Raw genomic sequence first — 11,826 nt, 5'->3', positions numbered from 1 at the left:
AGCAGCCTGCAGGCTGATTTTGCTCTACTCATATCAGATCTGCCCACTGGTGAGGTCTGCCTGAAGGTGGGCCTAACTATGCAAAGCTTTCAATTGCATTATTTTTCATTAGAGAGAACAAATAAACTCAGATCCTCATCGATGTAGGAATTCAATATGTGAGAATTTCATTGTTTTTAAAGACATATTAAAAAAACGCCACGATTTTTACGTGTATCTATTCTTCCTGTGAACCGCACTGGATATGACCGTGCAAGATATATGTATTTACCCAGAGGCTATCGATCAACATGCAATTTACTAATAAAATTGTCTTTAACAGCATCAGTGGTGGGCAAAAAAGGTAATGATATGCCTTATAGATTCAAAATACTATAGTTTGGACCTAACTTTATATGTATTTTGATCTTTTGGCAGCAACGGAAAATTAAATGGAAACATACAGCCTTGCATTTGCTTACATTTTACAAATCTTGGAATAAATGCAAATAATTGAAACTTGCTCTGTTTTTGCATTTGTCTTATATTAATTGCAACAAACTTGCTGCACTCATCAAAGGATTGAGGTACTTATGCTACCGATGAAGTAATTACATTTTTGACAGATGCAATGATTAATAGTTTTGGAACAAACCACAGCTATACTTTATTTGGTATCCAGATTTCCTGTGCTAACATTTTGCAAGATGAAGGGTTTAGGTTTGGATTGTTTTATCTGAGTCAGGTTTCATGCAGCAAATAGACTGAGTCTACTTTTTAATGTAAATGTTAAACAAGAATGTGAATCACAATATATAAAGAAATTTTGCAAATAGCCAGTTGTAGAAAGTAGCTTTTCAATATTTTTCTGAAGGTTTATTTTAATTCCATGTCCAGTTTATGCATTGAGCTTTACATAAAAGTGAAAAATAGAGTGAAAGGTTTTTTTTTAATTTAAAGAGCTAACAATAGATTAATAGCATTTGCTTAGGTCTTTGACAGAACCCCAAATCTTTGGCATAAGAACATTGTGCTGGAGCCAGTAACTTCATTCTAGTAGACATGAACCCTTTGACACCAGCCCTTCAGTGAGTGAGAATGGTGGTACATTCCATGAAGCAGCAATGATCGAGTATCAGCTGATGCATTCTCACTCTGACATACTGCCTCACTGTCTCTCCCTCACTTTGTAGGTGGAATAAGCCTTGCTGCTAGCCCTTGGGCCGGGAGGTTTAAGCAGATGCTGAGCTGTGGATAAACTGAGTGTGGGAGAAACTGCATTTGGAGCTGGAGTACAGTGCTGACATATTATTCAGTTACTGAGCTGAGCAGAAAAGTAATGGCTTCAAATTTTAATGACATTGTCAAGCAGGGATATGTGAAGATTCGTAGCAGACGCTTAGGGGTGAGTATTTTTCTCTAGTGCTTTGTTCCTTACGTTAAAACATTTTCTTTGTGTCAATATTAACAATGAATGGAGTATATGTCATAGCTCAGGTACTAGCTCTTACTAGAGATTAGCAACAAGGGAATATATCCAGAGTTTATAAGGAGATCATAAGGAATGTAGTGAGCTGGCTTTTTGTTTCATTGAACAGCAACATTATCAGTATGACTGTACATTACAGCAAGCTACACATTCCAGAAGATCTGTTTTTATTAAGCGTCTACCGAAGTTACTGTTGACTATTTAAAAAAAATCTAACATAAAAGGTTAATGATTTGAACACAGAAGGGTGTCCCAAATAGAAAATGAACTTGGAAAGAAGTAACTAAAACAGATTAATTCAGTAAAAAAAATAAAGTGAGAAATGTGGAAAAATCCTGATTTTACTTGCAAGGTGTGTGAAGGAGTAGAGTACAATGTATGAAAGTTTCTTGTTCAAAATGAATATACTTCACCAGAATATAATCTTGAAATTATGAAATAATGTCCTGATGGTTTGCTCGGTTTTTTGAAATATGTTTAAATTTCACCGCAGTGTGTATTGTTTAAAGTAACATCATTATCTGATTATCGTCATGTATCAAGTAGCAACACTAAAGATAAGAATATGGGATGTGTCCCTTTTTTAAATCAACATATGCTAAATGATTATTTAAGTTTTACTCTTATTCATAGGTTTTGAAGTACTTGCAACTATACTGTGTTGTCCTGTTGTGTGTATCACTATCTATCTGTAATACTGTTCAAGCTCTGCCATAGTAGATAAGATAAAAGATAAGGAGGAAAAAATTAAACCTTGTCAGGTATGTTAAGTAATCTCAGATTGAATATAACCAAACAAGACGATGTCTTAGAAGGTCAAAGTTGAGGAAGGGTGGAGTTGAAGTATATAGTAAATTAAATGGGAGTTGTCTTCTTGTAAAGAACTGTTTGGCAAGATGGAAAGATCACTATCTTTCTAAATTATTTTCTTCATGACATTTTATACACAATATTTGCTGCAGTTTACATTATTGTTCTGGATGATTGAAAGCAGGCCACACTTTGCTAAGAATACAGTGTTCTTTTAATGTATCGTGCATGAAAGTGGGAGAACCAATACATGGGAGGTACACAAAAAAGACAGAGAGTGCCTGTGGATGTGAAGTGTGCAGGCAAGACACTGAAAAGATCAAGGTAAATGCTGTGGAAAGGTAGTGCTGTATCTGTCCTTGAGATCAAGATAAAGAAAATGAGAGATACACAAACACAGACAGCCCCATGGGCTTAGTGTGGTCCAGTGCTAGTCTGCCTGCTTATTCAGTTACAATTATGTTTTATTAAATTAGATTTGCATCCTTATTAACTGTTAAGCGTGCAGAGAACGCAGAATTGTGGTCAGGTGTTAACAACTTATGAATTTGAATATTCTTTTGAATTTTATTTCTATCTTCCATTTTGCATTTTTAAAATAGCAGCTGAAGTCATAGTTTACAGGATTAAGACTAAAGTGGCATTAGTTCTGGATGCCATTAATATAGAATTATCGAATGATTACAGCACAGGAGAAGGCCATATGGCCCTTTGTGTCTGTCTGGCTTTCTGTAAGAGTAACTCAGCTCGTCCCATTCCCCCACTCTCTCCCCTCCCCCACTCCCACCCTTCCCTGCAGCCCAGCAAATTTTTTCTCTTCAGATAGTTATCCAATTCCCTTTTGAAAACCACAATTGAATCTGCCTCCACCACACTCTGAAGCAAGGCATTCCAGAACCTAACCACTTGCAGCATTAAAAAAAGAGTTTTTCCTCCTGTTGCCTTTGGTTCTTTTGCCAGTCACCTTAAATTGATGTCCTCTAGTTCTCCACCCTTTCGCCAATGGGAACAGCTTCTCCCTGTCTAGTCTGTCCAGACTGCTAATGGTTTTGAACACCTGCATTAAATCTCCTTTCAAGCTTCTCTAAGGAGAACAGTCCTATCTTCTCCAATCTATCCACGGAACTGATCCCTCATCCCTGGAACTATTCTTGTAAATCTTTTCTGTATCCTCTCTAATGCGTTTAAAACCTTCCGAAAGTATGGTGCCCGAATTGGACACAATATTCCAGTTGAGGCCGAACCAGTGTTTTATAGAGGTTCACCATTACTTTCTTCCTTTTGTACTCTATGCCTAAGTTCTAGATTTTTTTAATATAAAAGAAAGGAAAACTTTCTTTTTACACAACCTTTCACAACTACAGGATGTCCCAAAGCACTTTACAGCCAATGAAGCACTTCTGAAGTTCTACTGTAGGAAACACAGCAGCCAATTTGCACACAAGCAAACTCCCAGAAACAGCAATGTGATAATGAACAGATAATCTGTTGTTGTGATGTTAATTGAGGGATAAATATTGGGCAGGACACTGTGCATAGCTCCCTTGCTCTTCAATATAGTGTCATGGGATCTTTGCATCCACCTGAAGGGGCAGATGGAGCCCATCTTGACTATTTTTTTGTCCCCTTGTCCAGTCTCTCCCCACCTACATCCATGACTCTTCGGATGCCCTCCTTCACTTTAAGAGTTTCCAGTTTCCTGGCCCTAACCGTCTCCTCTTCACCATGGATGTCCAATCTCTCTACGCCTCCACTCCCCACCCCCCCCCCCCCCCCGCCAACCAGGATGGTCTGAGGGCTCTCTGCTTCTTACTTGAATGGAGGTCTAACCAGTCTGCATCCACCACCACCCTCCTCCGCCTGGCTGAACTTGTTCTCTCATTGAACAACTTCTCCTTTAGCTAATCTCACTTCCTGCAAATAAAAGGTGTTTCAATGGGTACCCACATGGGTTCTAGCTATGCCTGCCCTTTTGTGGGATATGTGGAACATTTCTTGTTCCAGTCCTACTCAGGCCCTCTCCCGCACCTCTTTTTCCAGTGCATTGATGACTGTATCGGTGCTGTTTCCTTCTCTCGCCCTGAACAAGAAAACTTCATCAAGTTTGCTTCCAATTGCCACCCTTCTCTCACCTTCACATGGTCCATCTCTGACTCTTCACTTCCCTTCCTCCACTTCTCTGTCTCCATTTCTGGGGATAGGCTAGCAAACAAATATTCATTATATGTCTACTGACTCACACAGCTACCTGGACTGCACTTCCTCACACCCTGCTTCTGGTAAAGACTCCATTCTGTTCTCTCAGTTTCTCCTTCTCTGTCACATTCATTCTGATGATGTAACCTTCCATACCTGCACTTCTGATATGTCTTCCTTTTTCCTCAACCGAGGAACCCCCCCCCCCCGCCCCCCACACCGTGGTTGACAGGGCTCTGGACCATGTTTGACCCATTTCCCACACTTCTGCTCTCACTGCTTCCCCTCCCTCTCAGAACCATGATCGGATTCCCCTTGTCCTCACCTTGCAGCCCACCAGCCTCCGTATTCAGCTGATCATCTGCCGCCATTTCTGCCACCTCCACCATGATGTCATCACCAAACACATCTCCCCCTCCCTCCCCTTTCAGTATTCTGAAGGGACTGTTCCCTCCACAACACCTTGGTCCATTAGGAGGACTGCTGGTAGGGGGAATCAGCATGTAGTGATGGAGGAGACTCAGCCCCTGACCTTGTCCAACGGATAGGAGGTCCTTGCTAGCCGTGTGGATGAAGAGAAAGATTGCAAGGTGGATGAGCGGACTGACCATGGCACCGTGGTGAAAGATGCCATTCCAGTGGCGGGAGTGAAGAAGAACGTGGTACTGATGGGAGTCAGTATAGTTAGGGGGATAGATACTGTTCTCTGCAGCCGTGACTTGGAGCTCTAAAGGCTGTGTTACCTGCCCGGTGCCAGGGTTAGGACATCTCCTAATGGCTGCAGAGGAACTTGGAGTGGGATGGGGAGGATCCAGTTATCGTGGTCCATGTGGGAACCAATGAAATAGGTAGAACGAGAAATGATCTGCATAGAGAATTTGAGGAGTTGGGGTCCAAACTAAAACGCAGAACATCAAAGGTAATCATCTCCAGATTGTTACCTGAGCCACATGCAAATTGGCACAGGGCAAAGCAGATTAGAGAACTAAATGCGTGGCTCAAAGAGTGGTGTGGAAAGAAGGGGTTTCGATTCTTGGGGCACTGGCATTAGTACTCAGGGAAGAGGGAACTATTCCATTGGGATGGGCTTCACTTGAACCAGGCTGGGACCAGTGTCTTGGCGAATCACATAATGAGGGCTGTGGACAGGGCTTTAAACTGACAAAGTGGAGGGGGTGGGGGGAAGGTTTGGGTAAAGGGAAGTTTAGAAATCCAAAGAGAGAGGTCAGGGCATCAGAGCAGGATATTGATGGAGGTAAATGCCAGCAGAATGGGACAGGAAGGGACAGAGAGTTTAACAAAAACTGTAATCGGCAAATAAGGCCATTGCAGGGAATAGAGATTAAAAAAATGAAATTGAAGTTCCTTTATTTGAATGCATGAAGCATCTGCAACAAGATATATGAACTGGTTGTGCAAATAGAGGTAAATGATCTCGATCTAATTGCCATTACCGAGAGATGGTTACAAGGAGATCAAGGTTGGGAAATGAATATTCCAGGGTACACAATAGTTTGGAGCGAGAGACAGAATGGCAAAAGAGGAGGGGTAGCCCTGATAGTAAAGGATGACATAAGGACATTAATAAGAAGGGATCTGACCTCAAAAGATCATGAAGTAGAATCAGTTTGGATGGAAAGTAGGAATAGCAGGAGTCCGAAAACACTAGTGGGAGGAGTTTACAGGCCCCCTAACAGTAATATTATTGGACAGAGCATTAAATTGAAAAAACGGGAGTGTGTATAAAAGGTAACATATTAATTGTGGGGAGCTTTAATCTGCAGATAGACTGGGACAATCAAATTGGCCTCAGTGGTCTATAAGATGAGAAGATAGAATGTTATCGTGACAGTTTCTTGGAGCAATACATTGTAGAACTGACGTGGGATAAAACAGTCTTAGATCTCGCATTGTGTAATGAAGCAGGGTCAATAAGCAATGCCATAGTAAAAGATCCACTGGGAAATAGTGATCATAATACCATTGAATTTCATGTTAAGTTTGAAAGTGACACATTTCAATCACAAACAAGAATCTTAAACTTAAACAAAGGCAATTACGAAAGTATGAGGCGAGAACTGGCTAAGGTTAATTGGGTAAATAGACTGGAAGGTATGGGGGTAAATGAACAGTGGGAAACATTTAAAGAAACAATTCAAAGGATTGAACAAAAGTACATCCATTCAAAAACAAAAACTCATCAAGAAAGACCCATCCGTGGCTCACTTAGGAAGTTAAGGAGAGTATTAGACTAAAAGAAGTGGCTTACAATGTTGCAAAAAATAGTAGCAAGTCTGAGGATTGGGATTGGGAGTGTTTTAGAAATCAGCAAAGGGCCACCAAAAAGTTGTTAAAAAGGGGAAAAATAGGATATGAGAGTAAACTAGCCAGCAGTATAAAAACAGATTGTAAGAGCTTTTATAAGTACATTAAAAGGAAGAGAGCAGCAAAAGTAAATGTTGGTCCCTTAGGGGCAGAGACAAGAGAAATCATCATTGGGAATGAGGAAATGGCAGAGGCATTGAACAAATATTTTGTGTCTGTCCTCATAGTAGAAGACACAATTTCCACAGCAGAAATAGGAAGTAACCTAGGGGCCAAAAAGAGTGAGGAAATTAAGGAAACTGATATCAGCCAAAAAAAACATATTGGAGAAACTTGAGGGACTAAAATCTGACAAGTCCCTTGGACCAGATGGCCTACATCCTAGGGTTCTAAAAGAGATAGCTGCAGAGATAGTGGATGCATTGGCTATGATTCTCCAGAATTCCTTAGATTCAGGAATTGTCCCATCAGATTGGAAGTTGTCGAATGTTACACTGATTTTCAAAAAAGGAGGTAGAGAGAAAACGGAGAACTACAGGCCAGTTAGCATAACATCAGTTGTTGGGAAGATGCTGGATACTATTATTAAAGAAGTCTTAACATTGCACTTGGAAAAGCAGAGTATGATTAGAACAAGTCAGCATGGCTTTTCTAAAGGGAGATCCTGTTTTAAAAAATTTAGCATTTTTTGAGGATGTGACTAGTCGGGTAGAAAAGGGGAACCAGTAGATGTAATATGCCTGGATTTCCAAAAAGGCATTCGATAAGGTGCCACATAAAAGATTAATAGGCAAGATAAGGGCTCATGGTGTTGGGGTAATATATTAGCGTGGACAGAGGATTGGTTAACAGACAGGAAGCAGAGAGTGGGCATAAATGGGGCATTTTCAATTTGGCAGGCAGTGAATAGTGGGGTGCCACAAGGATCAGTGCTGGGGGCCTCCGCTATTTACACTCTATATTGACTTGGATGAAGAAACAGAGAGTAATGTATCTAAGTTTGCTGATGATACAAAGATCGGTGGAAAGATAAGCTGTCGGGGAGGATGAAGAGAGGCTGCAAAGCGATATAGACAGGTTAAGTGAGTGGGCAACAAGATGGAAAATGGAGTATAAAGTAGGGAATTGTGAAGTTGTCCACTTTGGTCGTAAAAATAAAAAAGCAGAATATTTTTTAAAAGGCGTGCAACTTGTAAGTGTTGCTGTTCAAAGAGACTTGGAGGTACTCGTACAAGGAACGCACAAAGTTAACATGCAGGTGCAGCAGGCTATTAGGAAGGCAAATGGCATGTTGTCCTTTATTGCAAGGGGATTGGAGTACAGGAATAAAGAAGTATTACTAAAATTGTACTGGGATTTGGTGAGACTGCACATGGAAGACTGTGTGAAGTTTTGGTCTCCACATTTAAGAGGCAGTGCAGTGAAAATTTACTAAATTGGTGCCTGGGATGAGGAGGTTGACCTATGATGAGAGGCTAAGTAAAAATTAGGCCTATATTCTCTGGAGTTTAGATGAATGAGAGGTGATCTAATTGAGACATGCAAGATTCTGAAAGGCTTTGATAGGGTAGAAGCTGAGAAATTGTTTCCGCTGGTCCAGGAATCTACAACACGGGAGCACAGTCTCAGGATAAGGGGCCGATCATTCAGGACTGAGTTCAGGAGAAATGACTACATCCAAATGGTTGTGAATCTTTGGAATTCTCTACCCCAGAGGGTTGTGGATGCTCCATCGTTGAATACATTTAAGGCTGGGATAGATAGATTTTTGGTCTCGCGGGGAATCAAGGGATATGGGGAGCACACAGGAAAGTGGAATCGAAGCCTGAGATCAGCCGTGATCATATTGATCATAATGGCAGAGCAGGCATGATGGGCCATATGGTCTACTTCTCCTGTTGCTTGTGTTCTTGTGTGTCCACTCAATCACTCCCAATACCCCATTCCCTTTCCATGCAAGCGCAGGAAATGCAACACCTGCCCTTTTATCTCCTCTCTCCTCACTGTCCAAGGGCCCAAATACTCCTTCCAGGTGAAACAACGATTTGCATGTACTTCTCTCAATTTAGTATATTGCATTCACTGTTCACAATACAGTCTGCTCTGTAGTGGGGAGACTAAACACAGATATGCTCATACAAGAAACGCAGGAAGTTAGCCTGCAGGTACAGCAAGTAAGTAGGAAGACAAATGGCATGCTGGCCTTTATTGCAGGGGGATTGGAGTACAGGAATAAAGAAGTCTTGCTTCAATTGTACAGGGCTTTGGTGAGACCACATCTGGAATACTGTGTGCAGTTTTAGTCTCCATATTTAAGGAAGGATATGCTTATAGGTATAGGTATAGGAGGCGGTACAGTGAAGGATCACTAGATTGGTTCCTGGAATGAGGGAGGTGTCCTATGATGAGAGGCTGAGTAAATTGGGCCAATATTCCCTGGAGTTTAGAAGAATGAGAGGCGATTTCATTGAAGCATACAAGATTTTGAAGGGGCTCGATAGGGTAGACACTGAGAGATTGTTTCCACTGGTTGGGGAATCTAAAACATGGGGGCACAGTCGCAGGATAAGGGGGCAATCATTTAGGACTGAGATGAGGAGAGATTACTTCACTTAAAGGGTTGTGAATCTTTGGAATTCCCGGAGGGTTGTGGATGCTCCATCGTTGAATACGTTTAAGGATGGGATAGACAGTCATTTTGTGTCTCAGGGAATATACCCAGCGCAAAGGAAGATGGTTGTTGGAGGTCAATCATCTCAGCTGCAGGACATCACTATAGGAGTTTTACAGTGTAGTGTCCTAGGCCCAACCATCTTCAGCTGCTTCATCAATGACCTGTCTTCAATCATAAGGTCAGAAGTGGGGATGTTCGCTGAAGATTGCACAATGTTCAGCACCATACGTGACTGCTCAGATACTGAAGCAGTCCATGTAGAAATGCAGCAAGAACTGGACAATATCCAGGCTTGGGCTGATGAGTGGCAAGTAACATTGTCACAACATAAGTGCCAGGCAATGACCATTTTCAACAAGAGAGAATCTAACCATCTCCCCTTGACATTCAATGGCATTACAATCACTGAATCCCCCACTATCAACATCCTGGGGGTTACCATTGACCAGAAACGGAACTGGAATAGCCATGGCTACAAGAGCAGATAGGAGGCTCAGAATCCTGCAGCGAGTAGCTCACCTCCTGACTCCACAAAGCCTGTCCACCATCTACAAGGCACAAGTCAGGAGTGTGATGGAATGCGCTCCACTTGCCTGGATGGGTGTAGCTCCAACAACATTCAAGAAGCTCGACACCATCCAGGACAAAGCAGCCCACTTGATTGGCACACCATCAACAAGCATTCACTCCTTCCACCACCAACGCACAGTGGCAGAAGTGTGTACCATCTACAAGATGCACTGCAGCAACGTACCAAGGCTCCTTTGACAACACCTTCCAAATTCGCAACTTGTACCACCTCGAAGGGCAAGGGCAGCAGTTGCATGGGGACACCATCAAAAAGGTTCCCCTCCAAGCCACACACCATCCTGACTTGGAACTATATTACCATTCCTTCACTGTCATTGGGTCAAAATCCTGGAACTCCCTTCCTAACAGGACTGCAGGTGTACCTACCCCACATGGACTGCAGCGGTTCAAGAAGGCAGCTCACCACTACCTTCTCAAGTGCAATTAGGGATGGGCAATAAATGCTGGCCTAGCCAGTGATTCCCACATCCCAGGAATGAATAAGAAAAAATGGGGAGCAGGTGGAATTGAATCCCAAGATTAGCCATGATTGCATTGAATGGTAGAGCACGCTCAACAGTCTATTCCTGCTCCTATTTCTTGTGTGCACACTTTGTGGAACACCTCTGTCATTCCAAACTTCTGCTGCTCTGCCATTTTAGTTTTTTACATTGCTCTCACACTGAGATCTCTCTCCTGGGCCTAGTGCCATCTTCCAATGAAGCTCAACAAGCAGCACCTCATCTTTCCATTAGGCACTTTACAGCCTTCTGGCCCCAACATTGAGTTCAATGAAAGGTCATCAACCTGAAATGTTAGCTCTGTTTTTCTCTCCCCAGATGCTGCTGGATTTGCTGAGTATTTCCAGAATCCACACTCCTTTGCATTTAATGTTGTAAGTCAATTCAGCAATTTCAGACTGCAATCTCTCGCCCTCATTTTGTTTCCTTTTTCTTTGCATGTTTTGGTCTTAATCATGTTTTCTTTTTGTATGGTGGCTGTTATTGTTCTGTCATTCACACCTCTTCTGGACAGCATAGTTTGTTTCTTTGATTGTCTTATTATTGCTCCCTCTGACTCTGCCCCACCAACTTTTTTTTGCCATTGTTATCAGCACTGCATTGAAATGTCAGCTTTTGATTTTTGTGCTCCTGAAGTGGGATTTGAATCCACAATTTTCCTAATTCAGAGGTGAGAGTGCTATCAACTGAGCGACAGCTGACACTATATAATGTGAGATAAATGTAACTTAAAAGTTAAAGCCTTTTCTCATTTTCTGGCATTTCTGGTTAGTAAAAGGCAATGATTTGTGCTTTAGTTGAATAAAATGTTCAGGTAGGACTATACTAGGCACATTTGTGAAATTGAATTTTAAAAAGTTATTAATCTATCTCTTTAACACTGCATGATAGATGAGCAGAGGAACAATTTTCCAGTGTTGGTCCTTTCTGCACATGTGTAACATTATTTTTGAAGTTGCAACAAAAGTTTTCATCTGTTGTCTAAATCTACCTTATGTTTATATTAGTTTTAGTTTAGTTATGCCTGCAGAGTCTCATCGACAGGTTTGCGTCTGCCTGCAATGAATTTGGCCTAACCATCAGCCTCAAGAAAACGAACATCATGGGGCAGGATGTCAGAAATGCTCCATCCATCAATATTGGCGACCACGCTCTGGAAGTGGTTCAAGAGTTCACCTACCTAGGCTCAACTATCACCAGTAACCTGTCTCTAGATGCAGAAATCAACAAGCGCATGGGTAAGGCTTCCACTGCTATGTTCA

General features: G+C 41.8%; 1 protein-coding gene across 1 annotated transcript in view; it reads left to right on the top strand.

Annotated features, from left to right (window-relative positions):
* The first annotated feature begins 1,318 nt into the window (after nucleotides 1-1,318).
* Nucleotides 1,319-11,826, top strand: part of LOC137378458 (docking protein 5-like) — a 521,247-nt gene continuing 510,739 nt past the window's right edge. The window contains exon 1 of the mRNA XM_068048788.1: nucleotides 1,319-1,384. Within this exon, the coding sequence (XP_067904889.1) occupies nucleotides 1,319-1,384 (66 nt within the window). The remainder of the gene's footprint in view (nucleotides 1,385-11,826) is intronic.

The sequence above is a fragment of the Heterodontus francisci genome, chromosome 16 (assembly GCF_036365525.1).
Source record: "Heterodontus francisci isolate sHetFra1 chromosome 16, sHetFra1.hap1, whole genome shotgun sequence".
Taxonomy (NCBI): domain Eukaryota; kingdom Metazoa; phylum Chordata; class Chondrichthyes; order Heterodontiformes; family Heterodontidae; genus Heterodontus; species Heterodontus francisci.
This window is presented reverse-complemented; position numbering and strand designations above follow the sequence as displayed.